We start from the raw sequence: 26,521 nt of genomic DNA on the forward strand, positions 1-26,521 counted from the left end.
ATCTTTCTCTCTCCGAGTTGCAACGCGTTCCTGGTTGTGTTTGGCTTTAGCTTGACCAATTAGTGTGATAAACATTCCAAGTAATTTTTTCTCTGGTCACAGGTAGTTGAGCACGATATGTCCTTTGGAGAATCTGAGGCATGTAAAGCGGGTTCGTCGATGTACTGAATGCAGTAGAATATGCAAATTCTCTCAATTTTCATTTTCTGATAGCCTTCTGAGCACACTACTCATGGAAGACATGTCACTAGCTTTCTGAAAACACATGTTCTAAAAAGTCATGCCATAGCTCTAGAAATACTCCTAAGTGTCAGATACAGAATGATATTTAGCAGAGTTTGCTTCAGTAGTATCCGTAGAAGAGTAATCTGAATATTTACAGTATACACTCATTTCTTAATATTCTGCATCAGTTTGAATTAAAATGCACAATACATTCTTAGGAGCCTCTTCAGGATTCAGAAGTGGCGTGCTGGCCAGCTGCTACAACACATTCTACACTGGATTCAGATGTACAAACATTCTTTTGTTCCAATCAGATGTTCAGATTCAGTGACAACACGATAAAAAAGTTACACAACATAATAAAAAATGTGGTGCGCTACACACACGATAAAAATATCGTGCGCTAAGCAATATCGTTTCGCCGTACCAACGCACGGACCTCTTGCTAGTATTAACAAAGCCAATCACGTGACCCTGGCGACAACGGACAACCAAATACGAGATCGATCACACGATCTCGCCACCATCCAGTCTCCCAGAGGCCAGAGCAGAGCAAAACCACCCTACGCTACCCTGCTACCACCGTTCCTGACCACTGGGCCCCACCCGCCCTCCTTCCTCTGCTCTCTCTCCCTCTCTGTGCATTAACAGCAGTAGCGTTGCAACTAGCCACTTTCAGTTTGGAGATCTGCGCCCCCTCCTTTTTTTTTTCTTCCCCTTTCTCCAGACCCTTCCTCCCACCTGAGTACCTGACCACCTCCCACGCGGCCGGCGGCGGCAGCGACTCCAGCACCTCCCTCCGTTCTCCCGCTGCTGCGGCGAGGCGACTTCCCGGATCCTCTCTGGGTGCGGGATGCGGAAGAAGGGGAGGCCGGTGCCGGAGTGGCTCAACAGCCCAATTTGGTCGGCGCCCCCGCCCGCGCCGGCCCCGCCGGACCCCTACGGCGCCGACCTCGCCCCGCCGCCTCCCCCCAAGCCCCCCCCGCCGGTCGCCACCGCCCCGCCCATGCCGCCGCCGCCGTCCTACGAGCAGGCGGTGCGGGAGGGCGGCGGGCGGGGGGACGAAGAGGAGGAGGGCGCCGGGGCGGTCCTGCGGGCGCACCTGCTCGCCGACTTCAAGGCCGCGGTGCGTGGGGGTTTCGGTTTTGGCTTGGGATTCTCGCTACTCGCTAGGGTCTTCGTGCTTGTCTGATTGATGGCTCTGTTGCGTTGTGGGTGCGTGCGTGCAGCTGTCGAAGAAGGTGGTGAACATGGGGGAGCTCCAGCGGCTAGCCTGCCTCGGCGTGCCCGACGGCGGCGCGGGCGTCCGACCAGTCGTGTGGAAGGTCCCCACTCGCAATCTCTTTCCCTTCTCTTCGGATTGTGTGGTTTCTGCTGTGGTCTGTGCTCCGAATAGAGTTGGGAGTTCTCCATTTCCCAATTGGAGTCCTGGGGTTTATTGTTGACATTTGATCCGGCTTTTTTATAAATTTAGTATGAATTGGTAGTTATAGCTAGTTAGTGAGAGGTCCTTTTGCTCTGCTTAAGAGTCCATCATTTTACAGAGATTGGGTCAGTGAGATACATGAGGAAGGGAAAAGGTTCACTATCTACAATGTGGGCCAATTTCCCAGTTTTACATAGCTGTCCAATGCCAAAACAGGTTTTACTGGTTGAATTGGGACATGGAAATGGAGTTTCCTAGTGTCTGATTTTAAGTTGATACATCGGGGTTGTGTAGCAAATTAAGAAGGGACAAGCTTCATAGTCAAAGATGTATTCAAGTTTGACATAGTTCCCTACGTTGGGTTTTATATTTTCAGTTGAATTATGGAAATAGAGTTAGATGTTGCAGTTGCTTCTGTGAAGAGAGATGGCCCTAGAATGAAACATAATTTTGCCAAAATTTATGCCATGATCCATCATGTGAGTATCTGTTAGATGCGCTAAGCCCATAACATTTTTTCAATTGTTTGTGGAGCTCAAGTTTTAACAGCTTGAAGGATCCTATTAGTGACATTGAGTAGTCTGTCATGTACCTACATGGACCTTTTTAGTAATCACCCACTCATAAAATAGTGTAAGTGGTCTGTATTGTTAATATGATATCTTTTCTATTTGTAGCTGTAAAAGATGAGCTTTGACAGATTTTCTGTGAACATCAGGGTCATTCTATACATGGTCTCACTAATAGTTTGAACTGACAATCACTTGAGTAAACCTGGCTGCTTTATGTTGGGTATGATTCCGAGTTTTTCTTATTCTTATATCTTATGTATGTTAATCTTGTCCTGTGCATGCTAATCATCTGCGTGCATCTGAAATTGCTTAAACTGATGCTCAAAATCTGAAATTTGATGGCTGCTTTCAGAAAGCATGGCTTGTGTTGCCCTTCACATTGACCCCAACTTTTGTACAATATGTTTGTTTTGTGAAGGGTCATGATAAGCATGCATTCTAGGAGCTTCTGACAGTTCTTTTGTACATTTAACATTATTTTGTTATCTAACTACGTACACGAGAAATTTATTCTACTATATTTGTTATCTAACTATGTACACGACAAATTTATTCTACTATATTTATAGTGTGCAGCTTCTCTTGGGGTATTTGCCAACTGATCGTGGTTTATGGCCTTACGAGTTAGAAAAGAAGCGGAGTCAATATAGTGCATACAAAGAAGAGTTTCTTCTAAATCCTGTAAGTTACAGCTGCCAGTCTGAAGTATCAATCAGCGAAGATCTATTATCCCTAGTTATCTTTGTACACATTATATTAGGACAATATCTAGAGCTTGTAGGAAAAATCTGCTTGTTGTTCAGTACTCCCTCCATCCCAAAAAGAATGATGTTTTGGCATTCAAAATTTATCCCAAAACGAATAATGTTCTAGGATTTAAATCTTATGCATGCATAATTTGGCACGTTGATCTTGTGCATGCATAATTAAATGCAAACATGTTTTCTCCATTTTCTATATGCAAACTGAACTAACTAAGGGTACATGCGTCTTTTTCATTCACCCCTAATCTGTCTGAAAAATCCCAGAAAGTCATTCTTTTTGGGACGGAGGGAGTAAGACAATAGGTGTGTTTGTTTTGCCTGGAAAAAAAATCAAGAACGTACCCAAAGCATGAAAAGTCAACTGGTAATACTGTAGCGAAGATACTTAAAATTAAGTAGCTTTCACCACGGTTGTCAGTTAAAAGTTCTTTCAAACATTAATAATAGCACAATCCAGGATTGCTAGTAAGTGGTTCTTTTCAAAGCATGCATATCATTTATTTGTTTATATGAGAGTCCTGACACTATCCTTCATGTGGTCAGTCAGAAAAACTACGGAGAATTGAGGAATCAAAGCTTTCAAGAAAGAAAGAATTAAATATTGAGAGGATTGGCTTGCTTCCGAGATTGGAAGTTACTAATGAAGAACATCCTTTGAGCTCTGGTAAATCTAGCTTATGGAACCAATATTTTCAGGTACTGTTTCATCTTTCATATTAACTTTGCAAGGGATACTATTTGAAGAAATAAGGTTTATATGCATGATTTGCATACCAGTGGTAACTGGCTAGTTTCCTAGCACACTTCTAGGTACCTTCTGGTAGATTAGCTCGAATTAGACAAAATAACACCAAAATGTGTTGCGTCTTGAGAAATTCTTTGCATTTCTGGTGCAATTTTCTTATGCTATGTGCACTATGTGCCTATGTGTGTTTGTGTTTCTCCCAATTTTTGCTGGAAGTTCCACTTTCTGGTCTCTTTATTCAGATTTACTGCTGAAATTCTACCTGGTTAAAACTTGGAATGTGCCCAGGACTGATGTCATCAGATTTCTATTAGCATTGTTTTCTTTGTTTGCATGTGAATTGGAACAACTAGTTGCGCTACTGAAGTGTGTGAGATGCGTATGTACCCTTTTGATAATCTATCATTGTGCAATACCAGTACGTTGCTATCTTCAACCTGTTCGGTCTTATCGTTTGTATCATTAGACATGACTGCAACTTACGTGTTGCTTCGGATGTCAAACTTCAAAAACAAGAACAAGAAGTATAATGAAACCTAAGAGGAAAGAGCATGGAAAAATTGGTTCTTCTAACTTGTATTCTGCTCAAGGCTATCTTGTACAGTTCATGTCCACTGAACAGTTTTATTTCGCTGCCTGAATATGATGTGGATGTACAGAAAGTTTTGCTTTCATCATTTAGTTGCTCATGTTCTAAACATATATTTCAGGAATCAGAGATACTAGAACAGATAGACCGAGATGTAAAGCGAACACATCCAGACATATCATTTTTCTCTGCCAAGTCAAACCAGGTTTCCATTCAGTGTTTACGGTGTTCGTACTGTTACGTGTTCAACTAATAGGGACATATTGTTTGTACTAATCATTTTAACTCCTATCAGGAATCTCTGAGGCGTATTCTGATTATCTTTTCAAAATTGAACCCCAGCATAAGATACGTGCAAGGGATGAACGAAGTTTTGGCACCTCTATTCTATGTATTCAAGAATGACCCTGACCCAAGCAGCTCAGTAAGTTCATCTGTTATTAATTATTTTTTCCATGATTGTCCACTGGGTCCCTAGATTTTGAGCCCATGACATTTGTAAACATCCTATTCGCCCCACACTCCCTAGATAGAGAACATAATATTTGTTAATCTGTTCATTTTTGATGTATCAATTCACAATTATTCTGTTGATTATTGGTGTCACGGGGTATTCGTCAACTGAATTACCCATTTTTGGAAATGTAGGCTTCAGCTGAAGCAGACACATACTTTTGCTTTGTTGAATTGTTGAGTGGCTTTAAGGACAATTATTGCAAGCATCTTGACAATAGCAGTGTGGGTATTCGATCTACACTTTCAAAGCTGTCCCAACTCTTGAAGCGACATGATGAAGAACTATGGCGTCACATGGAGGTTACTACGAAGGTAGGCAATTCAGTACTAGATTTCTCGTGTTAACTGTCAAGCAGTATGGATTGCTGGATTTTATGGAGATGAGATTTATCTACTGCAATTTTTTCCTAATCAAGCTTGTGTCATGCTGAGAACCCGCACATGTAATTGCATTAAGACAGCTTTGCTATCCTATTCTTATGTTTTCATCCATAGTTGAAATTATACTTCTCATTATAAATGCTGCAAGGTCTTGTCCACTGAACAGAAATAGCAGAAATTGAATGAGATAAAGTGGGTGTACAGTTTATCTTGTCATTAAACACTAAGTTTAGATTTGTACAACACATCTTACAGATTCCTGGTATTCTGGGTTTCAGTTAAATGATAGACTGAATAGTCTTCATAACAGAATATCCTATTTGTAGTCTTGGCGGCGTAATTGCTTAGGTTAAATGTGCAATATGCATATTACAAATGGTACATAGTAATTGCATAGCTACCTGTAAAATACACTGGTGTTTAGCAACTAGTGAATACAGAGATTCTTGCATGCATAGCAACTAAGCACACTAAAAAGCTTCCAAAGGACAATACCTGACATGTCTTGTTTTTCTCCAGTTGCATCATTGGTATTTATGCCAATTTGCTTTAGCAGATCAATATCGATAATCGGCTGCTGTTCAATATACAGGTGTACCCACAGTATTATGCATTTAGATGGATCACATTGCTCTTGACGATGGAGTTCAGTTTCAACGTATGTATACATATTTGGGATGCTATCCTGGGCGACCCCGAAGGCCCACCGGTATGTTAGCACCTCCAAACTATATTTGTGGGCATCTTCCCAGCGGAGTTTAGGCTAAACTTTTGCATGCAGGACACACTGATGAGGATATGCTGTGCTATGCTCATCCTAGTCCGGAAGCGACTCTTGGCTGGGGACTTCACCGCCAACATCCAGTTGCTGCAGCATTACCCAGCTACTAACATCGATCACCTCCTGCACATCGCCAACCGATTGAGAGGGACCGTAGCCAGCTAGTTATATCTGTACTTCAATTTTGCCCATGTGATCCTCATCTGCTTATATCGCGAAATAGCAAGAACATCAGTGTTCCGAGAGTGGCGTTGCTTTTGTGGTTTGTTTGGCCAGCTTTGGTGTGGCCAGCCAAAACGTGGTTCAAGATCAGAAGATTAGAAGATTAGACAAGATATCGGAGCTATGAGTACACTTCTGTTTTCGTATACATCGAAAACAGTCTCCTGGGCTTCTTCCTGCTTTCAGTATAGGTAAGCGAAGGAATGATTGTATTCCGTTCATGTGAAGATACGTGCTACCGGATAGGTTTCCCTTGTAGCAACAGAGGAGTGTTATCTTTTGCAGTGTATTATTTTAATGTGATAATTAGAATATGTAGAAAAAACTTGACCTTGGATATAGGGATCGCTGTGACAAATTAGCTTGTCGCCTTGTTAATAAAATCTGTTCATGGCTGTGGCACCTAGGGCTGTTAATGGGTGACGTCAATCCATTCAAATTGTGAAAAATAAGTGGTTTTAGATGGACACAAGAGCCCACTTCCATCCAGTGGTGGACCCAGGAATTCACCAAGGCTAGGGCCAAAAACAAAGTGTAAAAAGGTTCATGTACTAGATTCCACATCAACAAATAGCGAGGGACAAATTCACAATGGATACAATACTTGAGCTCTGTTTACTAGACAAAAACAAGGCAAATATGAATTTTTGGTTGCCATGAACCTAACAATAACCAAATATAAACTCCCTTGAGGCATAAACGCTAATGTTTGGATGCATTTCCACAAGACAGCAACTGGTTTGCAAACACTAGCATTACTAACAAGTTTTGAAACCGAGCTATTTATCAAACTTAAGATCGTTAGTAATCCTCTTAAATAAAGGATATGATTTTAGATTACAATTCCATTCACGAAATCAACGTGGTAGCTGCAAGTGATTTTAGAAATTATCTAGATTATTACTCGGTTGCTTTACAGAGAAATGAGAGGAGATGGGAGGTGCTGACCGCGTAGGGTCCCCGGAGAAGTCACTCGGCAGGAGCACGTCCATTGGATAAGATTCAGTAAAGCTGACAATGTTGAGAACTTGAGATGATACATGAACTAGTACATCTTTAATAGTGTGATAAAATAGTTCGACTTTCAATCCAAATATCCAACTGAATAGAAAATTGGAAGTGTGAGAAGTTGGGACAAGAGCAAAACCACAAATTTCTGGAGAGGAGAGGTGGAGCTGCAGGCTGGCGCCTGTGCCAGCGCGCTTGCGTTGTGGTGCCCTTGCGCGGTTGCTCTGGCGCGCCGCCGCTGCCCGCAGGCAGTTCCTGCAACGCAGCTAGGAGTTGAGTTGCCAAGGGCAAGGTCGCAACGTCAAGGACGAGGTAATCTGCCGAGGAGCGCGTGGAGCCGAGCCCCGAGCTGTCGAGCGCCGAGGGACAACTGGACGAGGGCTCCGGCGGGCTGATGGGAGGAAACCGGCAGGTGCGGCGCACTGGTGCGACGGTTCGCTCCTAGGCCCTGGCGGCGGCGGGGGCAGGTGGACTGAAGCAGGGGAGCAGCGCGCAGCGAGAGATGGAGGAGCCGTGGAGCACTGAACTTGGGCCTGTTTCGGTATCAAGCCTGCTGATTGTGGGCCAAAATTAAGGGGTGTTTGGGACACCCTGTTAGAGCAACTCCAAGAGACTGCTAATCTTGCTCTAATACCTTTTTAGGAAAAAAGAGAGAAAAAATGAACTCCAACAATCCATCTAAACCTTCCCCAATTTTTTAGCGACGCTAAAAAACAACCTGCCACCACGTATATTTTAGCGTTGGCGTTCCTCCCCCAGTCCTGATTCCCGCACGCCCGCCAGTCCCTTCCGATGGGCCCAATACGATGACGTGGCCTGTGTTTGAAATATTAAGGGCTATTTATTAGCGATCTGCTGTGAACTGATATGTTTTTGGGGGAAACTTTTTTGGGAGAACCCCCAATACATAGTTTTGGGGAAGAATTTTTTAGGATACTCTTGGAGTTGCTCTTAAAGTTTAACACCTGTCACATCGGATGTTTGGATGCTAATTAGAAGTATTAATAGAAGTATTAAACATAGGTTAATTACAAAACTAATTGCACAGATGGAGTATAATTCGCGAGACGAATCTATTAAGCCTAATTAGTCCATGATTTGACAATGTGGTGCTACAATAACCATTTGCTAATGATGGATTAATTAGGCTTAATAGATTCGTCTCGCGAATTAGCATAGGGATCTGCAATTAGTTTTATAATTAGCTCATGTTTAGTCCTCCTAATTAGCATCCGAACATCCGATGTGACACTGTTAAAGTTTAGCACCTCGTATCCAAACACCCCCTAAAGAGGGGTAACTGAGTGTTCCTGGGCCACGACCCTGGTGGCCCTAGGCGTAGGTCCACCCCTCCTTCCATCTATACAGGTCATGTTTGTATCCGCTTATTTTCCGTTTATCCGTGGAAATAAGCGATAAGCCCACCCAAACGCCTAGCTTATTTTTCGCTTACCCCCCAAGCCGCTTAGTCCACAATCCAAAAAACAACTGGGGCACCGCTTATCCAGTAAGCGAGCTCGGGGGCGCTTCTCGGGTAAGCATCGCGATTTTTACCGCCGATACCCCCACCGACTCCTGTTGTCCGCTCCCCACGCCCGCTGCCGGGTGCGTCCGCCGCCCGCCACCCTGCCCACCGCCGGCCGCCCCTGCCCGCCTCCCTTCCTCCGGCGCCACCCCGGGGCTTGGCCCCCACCACCGGCCGCCCCTGCCCTCCTCCCTTCCTCCGGCGCCACCTCGGGGCTTGGCCCCCACCGCCGGCCGCCCCTGCCCTCCTCCCTTCCTCCGGCGCCGCTTGGACCCCTAGGACCCCGCCGCCAGCCGCCCCTGTGGTGATGCTTTGGTTGGCATCCTTGGTGCTGCAGCGCGTACTGGTTAGATTAGTACTTCAAATCGTATTTATGAGCTTGTGTCTTCGATTCAAGTATGATGATGGAGTTTGATAGATCAAAGTGTATGGTCTGTTTATTGGCTCGGTTTGCCTTTGTTCCTAGATAATTCTGTACGACTATGATCTTGTTCTTCAACTCACCAAGGTGAATTTCAGTCTAGCTGAGCCGCATGGATAAAAATGAGCCCTCAAGGGTATTCAGGTCAATTTACAGGACAGACAATCGACACAAAATAATCAGGATTGCCAAACACCCTGCTTATTCAGACAGCAGATTCTCCAGGCAGCAGGCTTATCAGATAAGCTTGCTTGCCAGATAAGCGAGTTCCAGAAAAGCGTATACAAATAGGGCCATAATTGGATGCATGGTCGCGGCTCTCTGCCCACACACCATGGCTGCGGACCGCGGCTGAGCGCCATGCTTACATGACTTCCGCAATGAAGCAGAAGCGGCATGGCATGGGGTCATGGGAGCGAGATGGGGACAAGGAGCTCAAGTGAGCTCATTACCAGGAGGAGGAAGGGGTGGGAAGGGCAGGCCAAGCTTGCCCCAGAGCAATTAGACCCTAATTTGTCAGCGTAAAAGAATGACCCAATATTCCATCGTGTGGTAAATACTTTATAAGAACATATTTACTTGCGGATCGTATGAGATTTCTTTCCATATAAAACACCTCATTTTCTTTCATATAGGGGGCATGGTGTGCATCCTCTTTCGCATTGAAACACATACGTCTTTGAAAAAATAGATTCAATAGCTACATTCATTTTTAAAAAAAAATAGATTCAATAGCTTACTCACCTGTTGTAGTAGTAGTTTTGTGTACTCCATTGGAGGTTCGGAAAGATGTTATGATGACGTCCAATGAGGATGACAAAGATTGTAGCCTCTTCGTTGTTGCGGTGTGAGGTTTGTTGTTGTGGTGGAGTCCAAAAATGGTGGCGCTTCTTTATTCGGCACCCCGGCAACACAACCTTTCATTGAAGCTTTTCTTTCCGGGAAATGCTCCAATGGAGTCAGATGTTATCAAGGAAGCAAAGGCTAAAATCAATAGTCTACCGAAGGAGTTTCTCGAGTTGGATAAAGACAATGCAATAGAGAAAATGAGAAAGGAGTTAATCGCACGGACTAAGCAGATCCAGGGAAGCTCCAGGATGGCCAAATATCTTGATCTAACTGGGCTCCATGATATGCAAACATGAGCTGTCATGGATCTAGAAACTCTTGTACCATGGGAATCAAATAGAGCCAAGTGGTTATGAAGCAACAAATACTCTCAGTAGCAAAAACTTTCCATAGGTACTACTCCCTCCGTTCCAAATTATAAGTTCGTTTTGACTTTTTTAGATGCATAGATATTATTATGCATCTAGACATGTGGTATATCTAAGTACATAATAAAGTCTATGAATTTAGAAAAGCCAAAACGACCTATAATTTGGAACAAATGGAGTAATTGCTAGTGAGAGAATTGTAGTGGTTTTATCATCTTCTTCGGTTGAATTAGCTAGCAAGCTAGCTAGCCAGATCATCATTAGATGAATAAATATGGTTTGGACATCTAATAAAACCTATTATTCTGCTAAGGACTTGTGATGTATGGATATGATATGGGCCTAACTCTTGAAGTTTGTTTTATGAACTTTATCCTCACATCCCTGCCATGCTTTATTTGATTCTTCCATTATATTATCAAATAAAAGAATCATTTTGTTTCCAAGTCAAATGTGTTGTGGTTAGTGAATTAGACCACCCAAACAGAAAAGGAGAGGTGGTCATTTTTTCGTCCACCCTTGGGGGGGCCGCAAATTTACATGTAGGCTCATGGTTGGTTTCTGTTGGCAGTCATTGAATCATATTTTCCTTAACATTTTCGACCACCACCAGTGTATAAAATGAGTCTGTTAGAGGAGACACCATATTCATATGTTGTCGTCGTTCCGGCGAGGCTGCATGTATTCCACCAGGGCGCCGAGCTCTTTCTTGAGGACCGTGCAGTCCCGAAGATTGTGGCGTGCATCTTTGTGGAAGGGGCACGGGGCATCAAATGTATCGTTGAACTCCTCCTGGAGGAAAGTTGTCTGCCTCGCAGGGTCGGCTTCGGCGGTGAGGACCTCAGGGGCCCTCTTCTGAGGTCGGGAGGGCTCCGACCGGGGCTGGTGCTGGTGGTCTTGATGGGTCGGTGGTTCGTAGTTGTTGTTCTGGTGATTCTTGTCGTCCTGGAATTGGACATTCTCGGCCTCATCTGTGTTGGCGTGAAGGTTGACGATCTACATCATCTGTCCGACCATCTTAGGAGCAGCCTTGAACATGGTACGGAACATCGAGATGAGGCCGGTGCGGAAGTACCAGATGATGTCGTGGTGCTCAACGCCAACCAGTCTGTTGTGGTTGTCGAAGAAGAGGTTGATGTACTCGCGGAGAGTTTCGTTCTTCCGCTGGTAAACTTGGCCGAGATTTTCCGTGTTTTCGGGTCGGGTGTAAGTAGCCTGATAGTTCTGGGTGAAGGCTCTGGCGAGTTGACCCCAAGTGTTGATGCAGTCTTGTGGGAGGTTCTCGAGCCATAGGAGAGGTGCGCTTCCAATCACCACCGGGAAGTAGGAGGCCATCATGTCCTAGGTGACGTTCGCAGCCTTGACCATGGTGCCGTACATCTTCAGCCAGATCGTTGGGTTGGAGCGACCATCATACTTCTCGTGGATGGTTGGCTTGAAGGTGGGTGGCCACTGGACAGCCCTGAGGCGGGGGGTGAACGTGGCGAACCCGTCGATGTCCATGAAGTCGTCTGCCATGAGGCGGTATTGTACCGGCGGGGCCCTGGGGCATGTGCCATTGTCATGCTGGGGTGGATTGTGGGCATCCCCAGGGGTACCATAGCGACGATCGTAATCATTGCGGCAGTGTAGCTCCTCCTCCCGGCGGTTGCGGGCCTCCTGCTCCACGTTACAGTTTGGCTGGTTGCCGACCCTTGGAGCACCGAAGTTGCAATCGTACTGGGCGCACCGTCGGAGCTCCGCCTCGTCCCGCTCCTGGTGATGGTTGTTGAGCTCACCACGGAGGTCGCGGCGATCATGAAGGTTGCCGTGAAGGTCACGATTAGGTTGCTGACCAAGCCGCCGCAGCGTTCGTCGTCTCCTCGTCCGTCATGGTGGTGGTTATCTGGTCGGTGGTCATCATCATCAGGATGGTAGTCATTGCTCTAGGACTGGTCCATCTCCTCCTCTTGAATGGGTTCCAGCTGACCTCCCCTTCGGCGGCCATGAACGGCTCGGCTACGATCGGATCTACTCTGAGTAGATTGGCTTTGGGACCGCCGAGTAGATGTAGATCTGGAGTGCGATGATCGGCTCCTTGAGCGTGCTAGAGCCTGGGCCTTTTCTTCGATCTGGGTGTTGGTGCCACGCAGTCGCGGTTGGATCCACTACAGTTGCTCTGAATCCGGAAGGTTTTTCAGATCGGCAAAAACAGCCCCCAAGTTGGCCTGGGGTGCGGCAAAGACGTCATGACCGGCCTGTTCGAGGTCGACCTGCAGATTGTGGGCATGTAAGGGATGCCTGCGTCGACCTCCAGCGCCCGCTTGGTTGTCATTGTTGCCGCCTTAGGTGCTGGCGGGACGGACGGTGCATCAGCCACTGATAGACTGGGGCGGCAGGCGGCTGATAGACTGGCTCGGCTCGTTCCTGTTGGCGGCACTTGCCACGGTCTCGATTCCTCTCATTGCGCCCTTCCTTCTGGGAGGAAGTTTTGTCATCACGAGGAGGTTCGTCGGCAGAGACAGTGAAGACTTCCCGATCTAGTGATGTGGAGCTTCCGTCGTCGCCCTCGCCGTAAGGGTTTGGGGTTAGGGTGAAGCGAGGGATCTGGAACTCGCCGCAGTTTGGAAACTGGGTGGGTTCAAGTGGGTCGTCAGATTGGATCTAGAAAGATTACCCAAGTTTTTTCAAAAAAACACGAAAGCCGAATTCTTGATGCCAAAAGGGAGGTGGGGAGAGCCCTGCACTGACCTTCCAGGGTGTAGTGCCACCTCGGAGAGGTTTATACACTTGCGATTAGTTCGAAGGGCATGGGTGGGCGGGTTGCCACGAGAATGTGTGGGATCCTGTCCGAGAGAGAGAGATCGCCGACCTGCTAGGCAAGCGGCGTGATGATCTTTGGGTGAAGACCTTGCTCCATCGAAGCGGATCCAGTGGATGCCGAGCTGGTGGCGGACGCCGAGTCGGCGAAGGAGGCGGTGGAGTCGGAGTCCACTGGCATGCTCTCGAAGCAGATCTGGATCGAATTCGCGAGAAATTCCTTCATGCTCTTGGAAAGATGGCATCAGGGCGGGATGCCATCGAGCTCGCTTGGGAGGATCAGATGATCACCCCTACCTAGCACGCCAGCTGTCAGATTTAGTGACCGACAGTCCACCAGGGGGTTACCCAGGTGGTAGATTTGTAGGCAGGGGAGATCGCAAGATCAAGAACTCGAATGGTAATACAGAGACGCAAGGTTTAGACAGGTTCAAGTCTCCGGAGAGTAATACCCTACGTCCTGTGTTCTGGTTGATTGTATTGTTGATCGCAGGTGTGAAGAGTTAATGTGCCTTCGGGGGGGTGCCCCTAGCCGCCTTATATATGCTGATGACCTAGGGTTACAATTCGAATAGGATCTAATACCAGTTGGTTGTTACATGGAAAGCAATCTAAATTAGTTTACAACAACTATCCCATGATATCTGGGCAGAATCCGTTCGCTCGGCCTTCTAGCTTGTGCTTCACGCATTTTCATACCTTGGCCTACACGATATGGTCGGGCACGCCCACTTTCAGGGCCTACTAGTATCCCGTGCTCGAGGAAGAAGAAAGGAAAAATAGAGGAGAGAAAGAGAGCAGAGAGGAGGAGATGAGGCTGGCGACCCAGGGAAGAGATAAGGTCGTGGGTCTCAGCATGGGCCGCGGGAAAGGGTTGCCGGCCATGCTCTGGCGAGCAGCGCCGCGAGGACGACGCGACAATGGCAAGTGCAGGCAAGGCAGCACTGGCGCTAACGTCGGCGGCGTGGGCGCGGCGGAGCCATTGGCCTGGATGCGCGTCGCAGCATAGAGCCGTGCACCGATCCTTGCGGAAGCCAGCGCATGGCAGCGGTGCAGCTCGCCGGTGGTTCGATCTCTGCCGTACGTTGTGCGTCCATGAGTGAAGGACAGGGCAGTTGAGGTGAAAACAGTCAGTTGACCCATATTTTGACCTCGATTTTTGTTAGAACCAAGAGGCAAATAAACGACGAAGAATAATAGATCAAACTCAGGGGACACGAGATTTAACGTGGAAAACCCTTCCAAGGAGGAAGAGGAAAAATCACGGGCGTCGGCCGACAAATCTTCACTATATCAGGTGAGGTTACAAACGCCAGGGGTTTACAGCTATTTCAACATATCCCGAATGGTGGCTTATAGGAAATATATAAAGAGATGAAACCCTAATAGGTGTCGACCTGTCCCGCGGGGCGGCTCCGCCCCCCCCCCCCCCCCCCCCCCCCCCCCCCCCCCCCCCCCCCCGGCGTCCCCGGGTGCAGCAACACAAAACATGAGCCTCCCGGACAAGTCTCGCTTCGCTCCGTTAGAAGTTAGCCTTTATCTTTGCAGCTGAATTTGGATCACAAATCAACAATTTTGAACCCTTAAACACTATTATCTCAGGTCCATAACATGTTAATGTTGAACTAGCTGTATTAGAGTACAACTTTCCTATGGTATAAAAGTTGAGTATGTAACAAAATTAAGTTTTAAATAGCACCCAAAGATGACTAAAATTGAGTAAATCAACACTTAAGCTTTTTTAAGTGTTTTCAAACAACCAAGGTTTAAAGTGCATTTCAAATTTAATTCAGAAATCAAACATGTTCATGATCCAAAAGTGATTTATTTAACATCACTAACCATTTTTTGAGTATAATTTCCCACCATTTCACATTTATGCTTTTTAGTATTATTTAAATGAAAATATAGCATAAACACTCCAAAAAGATGCATTTCAAAAGACATAGGCATATCACAAGTGAACAGTAGCTACTAGCAATCATGAAGTCGGAATGCACATGTGAGATGCTAATGCTCATGTTATGCAAGTGATTAAGTTTAATTATATTTTAAACACCCGAGGAGGGTATAAGGTCCTTTGCCCAAAAAGGTCCTGTCCCTTGAGACTATAAATATGAGGGCTATAGGTTCAACAAAGACACAACATTCTAGCCACTCAGTCCCCTAGAAGCTCTTTGGACAAGTACCTTGTTCTAGAGCCATCCTCTACTGTTTGGGCATTTCATAACCATCAATACAATTGTATGAGCTCATTCCTCTACTACAGGGACTGGCAGCTAATCCATCTTTGGAAGATCAGTGGCCTTACATATGGGGTCATGTCAATTCAACACCAAGAAGGCATACAAACAGTTGATGGGTTCAGCTCATATCAGTCTGGTTTTCAAATTGATGTAGTGGAAATCGTCCTGTAGGGGCAGACACAAGTTTTTCTTTTGGCTCCTACTGTGGGATAGGCTCAATACAAGAAACATCCTTCAAAGGAAAAGAAGAGTCCTTGATGACTACAACTGTGTCATGTGTGATAGCAACACTAAAGAAACCTTGGTGCACATGTTCTTTTCGTGCACCTTTAGTAAAATGGTGATGGCACCTTTTACACATCAGATGGGACTTGAGCTTGATGAGCATGGACATGATTGTTGAGGCTTGAAGAGATTTCAATTTGAAAATTTTTAGGGAAATACTCATGGTGGCTTGCTTGGCCATTAGGAAACATCAAAATGAAGTCATCTTTGATGGAGTACCGCTCTGCCTAGGGAGGAGCAAATCGATTTTCAGAGAGGAGTTCGGTCTTATTCAGCACAGGGCCAAGCCCTCTCTGGAAATAGAGTTGGAATCTTGGTTTTCTAATTTTAGATAGACATTTCTTCCTCCTTTTCCTCTTCGGGCCTAAGGCCTTGTAAAACTGCATATATTTTTCCTTTATAATAAAAAAAACCAGTAGAGGCCTTCCCTGCTGTTCGCCTCAAAAAAATGAAAGGTCCCAAATACACATTTTTTGTTTTTGGAAATTAATAATGTGGATTTTATTCTAAAAGCTTTCTATTGGTTGGTGACAACTGGGCCCCATCTTATTTGCGCAAAAGAATGACCTATCACTGACAACTGGGACCCATTTTGTCTGGGCAAAAGAACAACCCACCACTCAACAACATGCCGTAATTGGTATTTATTCTGGATTTTATGAGATATCTGTCCATATAAAACACCTCCTTTTCTTCTATATAAGCGGCATAGCGCATATCATCTTTGGCATCGAAATACATGTCTTTGAAAAAATACATTCCACAGCTTACTTGCATACTGGTAGTAATAGTTTTGTGTACTCCATTGGAGATGTCAAGGTTGGGAAAGATGTCAGGAGGGAGGGTCATCGAGGATGACAAAGATCGTAGCATCCCAGCAGCTTGTCCTCTCATTGAAGCTTTTCTTTCAAAGAGTGTGCCAATGAAGTCAGATGCTAACAAGGAAGAAAATATCAATATCACTAATCTGCACTATGAGCTTCTCCAGTTGGAGAAAAACTTGGCTATAGAGAAAAGGAGGACAAAGGAATTAATCGAGCGAACCAAGAAGATCCAGGGAAGCTCCAAGATGGCTAAGTATCTTTTTGGTAAGATAGAGGATCTGGATCTAGGTGAGCTTTATGATATGCAAAGTGAGCTCTCCCGGATCAAGAAAATCTTGTGCCATGAGAATCAGGTAGAGCCAAGTGGTGCCGATGCAGGAAAACTCTTGGTGGCAAGAATCCGCTCTAGGTACTAGCTATTGTTGCAAGATTGTAATAGTTTAGCTTTTCCAATCATTTGAATTAGCTAGCTAGCTAGCGAATAAATATCATTTGGATCGTCCAGTCAAACCTGTTAGGGACTTATGTATGCGTGGATATGATACAGGTGGAACTCTTGAAGTTTGTTCATGAGTTTGATTCTGATATTCTGTAATGCTTTATTTGATTCTTCCATTTCAATCAAAGAATTGTTTTTGTTCCAAATTTTTTTTAGATAGAGGAAAGAATCCGGCCTCGGTCATCCACGAGTGGATGCCTGCAGCCAAACTAACACCACAAATACAGAAACTCAGCACTTAGGCTGTTCTAACAGTACTACCCTTGAAGACTCACAGTTCACTCCAAAGACAGGAACACTAACACGACTCCTAAGCACTAGATAGGACTCTAAGATCTTCTCCGGTGCCTAGATGAAAACCTGTTACTGAAGAATTCTTCGTCTGAAGTTCCAGCCATACTTATTGGAGAAGAATTCCAAGGCAGTGCCTTCGAGCCTGCTACAGTTGTTCTTCATTTCATTTTTCTCTTCCTCCTTTGATAGCACCGCCCATGTTCTTGTCCAATAGGTCCCTCTGAAGATTACCTGCAAGAAGGAATTAGTGATCGTGCCTTTGAACAGTACATCATTTCTGTTCAACCACATAGCCCAACAAAGAGCAGCAGCTCCTATAATCATCTGGTTTCTAATCTTCCGAGGAAACCCTCTAACCCAAGATCCCAGCATATTAGGAACACTCGTCGGTGGTTGAATTCCAAACGAAAAGAAAACTGTACTCCATATGAATCTGGCAAGATTACAATCAAAGAAGAGATGTTGCACTGTCTCTTTTGATCTGCAGAAGCAACATTTGGTACTTCCTTGCCATCTCCTTTTAGCGAGGTTGTCCTTTGTTAAAATCACCCCTTTCTTTAAATACCATAAAAAGATCTTGATTTTTAATGGAAGTTTTAACTTCCAAGCAACACACATGGATGGTGTTCTTTCAGCTTGCATTATTTCTCTGTACATTGACTTCACTGAGAAAATTTTGTTTTTATTCATATTCCAAATAAATCTATCTTCCTGCCTGTCTGTACCATGACTTATAATATCAGCCACTAATTTTAGCCATTCTTCCAATCTGTGCCCTGTTAATGCTCTTCTGAAAGAAACATTTAGAGGGGCAGATCCACGTACTTTGGCCACGGTGTCATCTTTCCTTCTCACTATGTTATACAGGGATGCATATCTTTCCCTCAAAGTTGTCTTTCCCATCCAAACGTCTTCCCAGAACCTAGTTTTTTCTCCATTGTGCACCTCAAATGTTCCCATTGACAGGAACTGATCCTTTATTTCCATGAGGCCCGCCCAGAAGTGTGAATCTCCCCTTTTCCTTGTCACTTGAGTTAGAGTCTTGTTCACCAAGTATTTCTTTCTAAGCAAAGTTTGCCATACTCCCTCCTCATTTAGAAGTTTAAATAACCACTTGCTTAGCAAGCACCTATTTAGAACCTCCAGATTGGAGATACCCAAACCTCCTACATTCTTAGGTGCACAAAGGATACTCCATTTGGCCAACCTAAATTTCTTTTTGTGTTCATCACTTTGCCAGAAGAATCTAGATCTATAATAATCCAATCTTTTAAGAACACCTTTAGGTATTCTAAAAAAGGACATCATAAATATTGGTAAACTTGAGAGGACAGAATTTACCAGTACTAACCTGCCTCCCACTGACATTAATTTGCCCTTCCAGCTTGCTAATTTTTTCTGGAACCTTTCTTCAATCATTTTCCAATCTTTTTTTGCAATTCTGCGATGCATCATTGGAATTCCAAGATATCTAAATGGTAGTGTTCCTTCCTTGCACCCAAATGTCTCTACATAATCCTTAACTTGGTTTTTTGCCTTCCCAAAACAATACAATTCACTCTTATGGAAATTGATTTTGAGGCCTGAAAGTTTTTCAAAGGTACTTAGCACCAATTTCAAGTTTCTTGCCTGCTCTAAATCATTTTCCATGAAGAGTATTGTGTCATCTGCGTACTGGAGGATAGATAATCCTTCATCTACGAGATGTGGCACTAGGCCCTTTATTTGGTTGCTATGTTTTGCTCTAGCAATAAGAACAGCCAACATGTCTGCTGCTATATTAAATAGCATTGGCGATAAGGGATCACCCTGTCTAAGACCTTTCTTTGTCTGGAAGAAATATCCAATATCATCATTTACCTTTACCCCCACACTTCCCTTACTGACTATACTTTCTATCCACTCACACCATTTTGAGGAGAAGCCTTTCATTCTTAATGCCTGTTGAAGAAAAGACCAATTAACCTTATCATAGGCTTTCTCAAAGTCCAATTTGAGAATGATTCCATCTTGCTTTTTTCTGCTTAACTCATGTATAGTTTCATGAAGTACTACTACCCCTTCCATTATGTACCTCCCAGGCATAAAAGCAGTCTGTGATGGCCTGATGACTTTTTAAGCCACCAGAGAAAACCTATTGGCCATCACTTTTGTGAAGATTTTGAAACTAACATTTAACATACATATTGGTCTATACTGTTGGATCATTTTCACTTCCTGAAGTTTTGGGATTAGAGTTATTATCCCAAAGTTTAAACAATATAGTGGTAGATTACCTTTGTGGAAGTCTTCAAACATGGCCATTAGATCATCTTTAATGAGACTCCAGAATACTTGGTAAAACTCCACTGGGAATCCATCAGGTCCCGGAGCTTTGTTATGCTTCATTTGAAAGATAGCTTCTCTGACCTCCTTTTCTGTGAATTTTTCAGTCAAGATTTCATTTTCTTCTCTTGATACTTGAGGGATATCCTCTGTCAAGGATTCGTTCATAGAACAAATGTTCCTTGATTGAGATCCAAATAGTTCTTTATAATATTTAGTTATGTATTTTTTAAGATTATCATCCCCTTCTATAATGCCCTCATCCTGTTCCAGTCTAAAAATTCTTGTTTTCCTGTGTTTGCCATTGGCTACCATATGAAAATATTTTGTGTTGTTATCTCCATTCAGTAGCTTATTGCTTTTTGCCCTTTGATACCATCTTATTTCTTCTTCTCTCAGGAGCTGAACTAGTCTATCTTGAATGCAATTCTTTAAATCACTTTCTTGCTGACTTAGCAGCTGTGATTCAGCCTTTTTATCTAACTCATTTGCCCTTTTAAGTAGCTCCTATTTTTCTTTTTTATACTCCTCGTTTAGGTTTTTAGCCCATCCTCTCAGAAATTGCCTTAACCTCCTAATCTTATTTTGCCATTTCTGCATAGGATTGGAACCTTTTCTTTCCTTACTCCACACATCAGCTACTATCTCAAGGAAATCTTTCCTCAAAAGCCAGCTTAGTTCAAACTTAAACATGTGTTGGCTCCTTCTCACCCCTTCATGTCCAGTACTAAGCAATAAGGGTGTATGATCTGAGATTTCCCTGCTTAATGCATCAACCGTAGCTAAAGGAAATTTCTCTTCCCACTCTGTACTAACCAACACCCTATCCAATCTCTCATATGTTGGATTTTTTAAGGAATTAGCCCAAGTGTACTTTCTTCCTGACATATGTATCTCCTTTAAATTTAAGCTATCTATGATAGCGTTAAAAAGAAAGGGCCATTTGTCTTCGTACCTTTCATTGTTCTTTTCACTTGGGTTTCTTATGATGTTAAAATCTCCCCCAAGGACAATAGGAAGGTTCTCTTTTCTACAGGCCTGCACCATTTCGGTCAAGAAAGCTTCTTTAAAAGCTGGTTGTGCTGCTCCATAAACAGCCACCAACACAAACTGGAAATTATCTTTTCTTGTCCTTACTTTGAACTTCACATAAAAGTTTCCTTCATCAATACTACCAATGTCTAACTCATCTAGATCCACACCTAGGAGGATACCCCCTGATCTTCCATGTGGTTCAGTCCAATGCCAGATAAAGTTTTTTCCCCCACACAAATTACTTAGAGTGGCTTGGGTAAAGTCTCTTTTACCTGTTTCTAGAAGAGCAATGAAAGCTAAATTCTGCTCTTTAGATGTTTCTAAAAGGAATCGTTTTTTAGCCAAGTCACTAAGACCTCTGTTGTTCCAGAAGATTCCTCTCATTTGGAAACCATATCGATATTGACTTTGGGTAGCCTGACCTTACAAGTCTTTCTCTTTCGTGACTTAGCACAAGACTTGTGATTACCCATCTTAGAGTAAAAATCCATGTAACTAATATCATCATCAAAAACCTCTTCCAAAAGTTCCCCACAAAGGTTCTGAATTTCACTACTTTCTATTTCTTCCCTCTCCTCCTCCTTGTCACTGTACAGATTACTCTCATCTTGATTATCTACCTCTACAGGCAGATCTATGTCTCTCTTTTGTACTGTGAGAATTTCTTGTACTACCCTTTCCTTCTCTTTTTCACTCTCTCCCAACCTAACCCCTAGTTGACTAACATTACAGATAACATTATCTAAAGGAAAATGAAAGGAGACTTCAGTTTCATAATTACCTTCTTTGAGCTCCAGATTTTTCCTAGCAGCCATCTTCTCTGTCTTAGCAAGAATATGCTCATCTCCTGAGTTAGCCAACCTTGGACTAACCCTTGTTGGCGTCATTACTGTCTCAGGAATTGCAGCCCTCTTCTTCAGTTCATCTGTTCCCTCTTCCTCCTCCCAGCTGCTCTCCCCCTCATGATTTTCATTCTGGTCAGTCATAATCTGATTTGTCAAAACCTCCAAAGTTTTGTCCACTGCTCTATCCATTATTTCTTCTGCCTTTTCCTTAAGAAACAGATTAAACTCCATTTCACTCATCTTCTGAACTTTATCTTTCCATGATTCTTTATCTGTCCATCCCTGCTCCTCCTGCCTATATTATGTACTGCTATCTTCCTTCTCCTTGACCTCACTATCATTTTTCCTTCTTTTTATTTCCCTGATCATATCTGGGTCATCCTGCAATAAGCCATCCTCACTGCCCTCTCCCTCATCCTCTCCTTCTGCATCTCCCTTCCAATCAAAATTTGCTTCCTCTCCATTCTCATCAGTCCCCTTCCTTTCCACCTCAAATTCTAGTTCAAAGTAGTGATCCCCTATCACCACATCCAAATGTGAGGGGATAAGCAAGGGGTTAAGGGCTGCCACACATATTCTTCCAAATTCATTTTTTCTAGTCATCTCCATATCCACAGTTTGGGTAGATCCCAACATTGAACCTATTGCCCACAAATTCATATACTCCCTTAGAGATTTTCTCAGCCCGTGTACTCTTACCCAAACTTTAGGTAAAAGGAATCCCTCCTCTTTCTCTTACCAAGTTTCAAATTGTAACCTCACACCTGTCTGAACTCCATCTTCTCTAACATCAGCCCCTCCAAAAGCTATTGCCCTTTGAAGTTCAGATTTTGAGGGAAATGTAGTGATGAAGGTGTTATCTTCATTGTCTTCCAGTTCCCAATTCCACTTTCCTGGGTACAACCTTTGCAGTTGTGAAACCACCTACTCCTTGGTTAGTTTCCCTCCTCCCACCCTAATTAGGGCCTTCTTGGATTCTTTTTTACTCCTAGACAGCGGTGGATGTGGAATGTGGTAGAAGCCAAGCCCATGGACAGTGTATCCCACCGCGTGTGCCACTGGCCTAGACTGCTTTAGCAGCAGACATTTGTGATTGACGTGGTCATCACCGTTACAGATAACACAGTAAACTGGATTAGTGCACGTGGCAGCCACATGTCCTTTCTTTGCACATTTTGAGCACTTGATCCCTGACTTGGTGTCATCTCCTTTCTCTTCTTCTCCAAGTCCATCTACTGTCATCTGGAAATCCATCCCAGCTTTCCCCCTCGATCCTTCTTTCTGTTCACCATCACGTGTTATCACCTTCTTTCCTTTATCCTCTTCCTTCACCACTTCTGCTCTTTGTGTACGCTCCTGCCACCTACGCCATCCCCCTCTGCCTCTCAGGGACTCCACCCTCACGTCCACCCTTGATCCTCCTGGCCCCTGCAGACCTCTCTGGCTCCCAAAACCTTGTTGTTGCCCTTCCCTATTCCTCTCATTGCCTGACCCATCTCTTGATATAAATCTTCTTCCATACCCATCTCCTGCCCCTTCCCTGCCACCTGCTCTGGCCTCCATCTGTCTTCTCTGATTTCCTCCAAAGTGCCAGACGCCTCCTGAATCTTCTCTTTGTGCTCCCATTTCTAGTCGGTCCTAGTTAAACCGACCGTCATGTGCTCCCCTAGCTCCTGATATTCCTCTTGTGCCAAACCCTCTCCTCAACATTCTTCCTTCTTCCTCTTCCTCCTGACAATCTGTTCTCTCTCTGTGACACTCGACAGCTGTGGTTAGAATGCCAAAGGGTGCTTGTTGCACAGATGAGTTGCTATTAATCACAGAGGCTGGCGCCCCCTTTACCCCAGGCAGCCCAAACACCACCTTGATTCTTGGGCAGACATTTAATATCTTGCCTTTTGAGCTTCCCTCCATTATTAAGAAGCTGACTTAAATCATTTGTACATTGGAAAACTGCATGTGGTCCCACATGAATGAAACCAGTTTTACCCACCCAAGTTATTGATTTCCCTGAGTTAATCTTTGGAACTTTTTGAAATTTGAATTCAAACTTTGTCTTCTTTGTTGAGCACTTCTTCTCCATTGTGTTCATCCTTAACTTCACTGAATCAGCCTCCCCTATGTAGTTATCCTCATACATAACTTTTGATTCTTCCTCCAAAAAAATATCTAGACTTCTCTGATCCAATGGATGGACCACCTCACGCAGATCTTTTACCATGATGTCACCTAGTGACATTTTCAAAGGGTAATTTCTCTGAGGTAAAGGACCTTTCCATGGTTTGATCATATGTCCAGGTTTTTTGTCTTTGCCCTTTCTTCTATCTTTGCTTTCCTGCTTCTTAACTAATTTTATTCCCTTTTCTCTAGATCCACTGCTAGAGAGTTCTGTTCTTTCCTCTAGGGAAGAACAGCTTCTCTCCTCAGCCACTATACTTTCCATTTTCATCTTATCACTTTCTTCCTCCCTTTCCTCCTCCTCGTCAGAACTGTCCTCATTTGCTAAGGCCCAGAATCGAGAGCCAGTCTCATTCCTTCGGAGACCTTGCAAAGGATCCTGCGATTTTTTGAATCGCTTCTTCTCTCTCTCACTCTGTTCCTCCTTTTCCATTCCTCCTCTTTCCCTTAGAACTTCTGAATCTTCAAAATTTTCCCTGGCCAAGACTGACTGTACCTTCTTCGTGCTGCAAAGTTGCTCTGCGGGTGCTAATCGTGGTGCTAGCGTTAAACGCCGTCTACTTTGATTAGTAGATATGCCCCTGTCCCCTTTTTCCTTTGCAAAACTTGCAATGACAAAAGACCGAACACCTTGTGTGCACGACCCTTTACAGGAAGAGGAAGAACAAAGGTGAGGTTGCTGTTGTACCTGGTGTTGACGTCCTTTGGAGAAGACATGGTCCAGAATCCGCGCTTGTTCGTCAGCTCGCACCACACCAGCTTCAGCATCATTCTCCCTGTCCCCTCCTTCCAGCTTCCTCGGCCTCCCGTTGCCCACAGCGCCATGAGACCCCGCCTGCTCCTCAGCGCCCGTCGCCGACACATCGCAAGATCCTCCTCCGTCCGCCTGGATGTCCTGCGGTGAGAACACGCCGCGAGCCCTCCCTCCTGCGGTCTGGCCGTCTTGCTCGTCGGGGCCACCTTGCTCTACGGGCTCCGCCGGAGGGCGGGCCTTTGCCCGTTCAGACGTGGGTGTGGCCATCAGTGCTCTGCCTTGATGTGTCATTGGTCAACACAATAGGATAATCGACTTGCATTGGATGTATGCATGCTGTGTTGTGTGCAGATTCATATGATCGTTTTTGTTCCAAATGGAATGTATTCCTGGCATTTCCTATAGAAAGTTTTTCCGGTTTCAAAATAAAATCTCGGCGTCTGTTCATTTTCTTTGGATCCACGGGTCCCACTGCTTAGTGACAGCTGAAGCAGACTAAGGGTGCATGCTGCCATCAGCCGTCATCTTCCTCAGTTCATGCGACTACGAGCTCGCGCCGCCATGGGTGACGCGAGGGGAAAGCTGAGGGTCGCCCAGTGAAGTGTGAAAGCTAGAGAGGTGACAGACTCACCTTTTTCTCTCTCCCTTCCTGTCCTGCTTCACCTTCGCCGTTTGTTACCGTCCCCCTCAGTACTACGCACACAATCTGTTCGACGGAATGTCTGCTCAAACTTTTGTTTCACTGCAACTAGATGACTATGTTGGAGCAGGGCGGACCCAGAAAATGACTAAGCCCCGGGCTGAAATAGTGGTCTGTGGGTGACCTGGGCCTGCTGGGCCTTTTTTTCTTCAATAAAGATCACAGAAATTTAACTGTCCTAAGGGGACAATCTGGGCTGGACCTGGGCTGCAGCCCCAAGCCCGGGTCCTGGATCCGCCCCTCTGTTGGAGTAACTCCTATTCTTGAAAGCATGCCCTCACTGGAAAAAGCATCTATCAAGCTTGGCGAAAACATGAGGATTTCTGTGACTTCTGTGATAATTGTTGTTCTGGAGAATGCACTAGTGACATGTGCTCCATATATTGTAATGCTCATGGCAGCAGAAACGGTGTTTGTTTTCTTCTTGGAGGTTTCTGAAGCACGACATATTTGGAATTGAAAGCTCCGCTGAAATGATACACTTACACTTCATTTCATCTTGCTTGCTCAAATCCAGAATCATCACATCACGCTACGTTGGATTAAATCATTAACTGCTGCTACATTTCACTTTGTACAGGTTACATTCAAAAAACATATGAAATGCTGCCCTACATTTATTAATCTATAAACTTTGCTACTCATTGGCTTGTGTTTGGTTGCCGACCTGCATATGCTACTTTGCTTTCTTCGACACACTCCAATTCTTGAGAAACTCATTCTTCAACTTTGTAGGGTAAGATATGTCTTCTGAACATTAGTGGTGTTGCCTTTATAGAACCATTATGTAGGATTGATCTTTCAACGTGTGGAAATGGCAGGCGGCAATCTTATGGAACAATTGCTTACACTAAGACAATATAATTGAAGTTAGATGTCCAATAATCGATGAAAGGGTTGAAAACATTTTGAAGATATTATGTTCCTGCAGCAGTTGCCTCGATCATGTTATCGTCCAATTAATTTGAAATGCAAGTTTAATTTGAGTTTCTTAACATTTTCCAACAGTATATTTATGTACTTTCCCTTTCTATGTATAAAGTTGTAAACCTCCCAGAGTAATTCAACAACTAGTGAGGGAAGTTCAGTTTTGAAAGCTAGAAATTCCCATTATTTAAATATTTTTTTCCCAAAACATAACTACCTTGGAATGCATGTTTTGGTCAAAAGTGTCAAGTATCTCTTGATACCAAAATACGCAGCTCTCATGCATATTCTAGAAAAAACATGTGACAAATATTAACATCCTTAGTTTGGAATATTTATTGCCCTCTTTTTTCCTATTGAATTCCCCATGTGTGGTTATTTACAAAATTTGCATCAATAACTGTTTAGTTTTGCACTT

The 26,521-nt window shown here is 44.3% G+C and overlaps 1 protein-coding gene and 1 long non-coding RNA gene across 2 annotated transcripts; one reads left to right on the top strand and one right to left on the bottom strand.

The window, feature by feature from the left end:
• The first annotated feature begins 896 nt into the window (after positions 1–896).
• LOC117833537 (uncharacterized) lies at positions 897–6,623 on the top strand. The gene is made up of 9 exons (XM_034713087.2): positions 897–1,351; positions 1,455–1,550; positions 2,800–2,904; positions 3,531–3,683; positions 4,443–4,526; positions 4,617–4,745; positions 4,970–5,149; positions 5,811–5,927; positions 6,000–6,623. Exons 1-9 carry the CDS (start codon positions 1,079–1,081, stop codon positions 6,162–6,164), a joined length of 1,302 nt encoding a protein of 433 aa, XP_034568978.1. The 5' UTR covers positions 897–1,078; the 3' UTR covers positions 6,165–6,623.
• Positions 6,624–17,108: 10,485 nt separating this feature from the next.
• Positions 17,109–25,306, bottom strand: LOC140220160 (uncharacterized). Its single transcript, XR_011896276.1, has 2 exons — positions 24,411–25,306; positions 17,109–17,570 (listed from the first exon to the last, which is right to left on the bottom strand). It is a non-coding gene; the product is annotated as an uncharacterized lncRNA (long non-coding RNA).
• Between the last annotated feature and the right edge of the window lie 1,215 nt (positions 25,307–26,521).

The sequence above is a fragment of the Setaria viridis genome, chromosome 8 (genome assembly GCF_005286985.2).
Source record: "Setaria viridis chromosome 8, Setaria_viridis_v4.0, whole genome shotgun sequence".
In the NCBI taxonomy this organism is placed as follows: domain Eukaryota; kingdom Viridiplantae; phylum Streptophyta; class Magnoliopsida; order Poales; family Poaceae; genus Setaria; species Setaria viridis.

Excerpts from the sequence above, each read along its gene's own strand:
- LOC117833537 (XM_034713087.2), top strand. The coding sequence starts at position 1,079 with ATGCGGAAGAAGGGGAGGCCGGTGCCGGAGTGGCTCAACAGCCCAATT. Across the intron at positions 1,551-2,799 it reads TCCGACCAGTCGTGTGGAAG|CTTCTCTTGGGGTATTTGCC; the intron begins GTCCCCACTCGC and ends TATAGTGTGCAG. Across the intron at positions 3,684-4,442 it reads TATGGAACCAATATTTTCAG|GAATCAGAGATACTAGAACA; the intron begins GTACTGTTTCAT and ends CATATATTTCAG.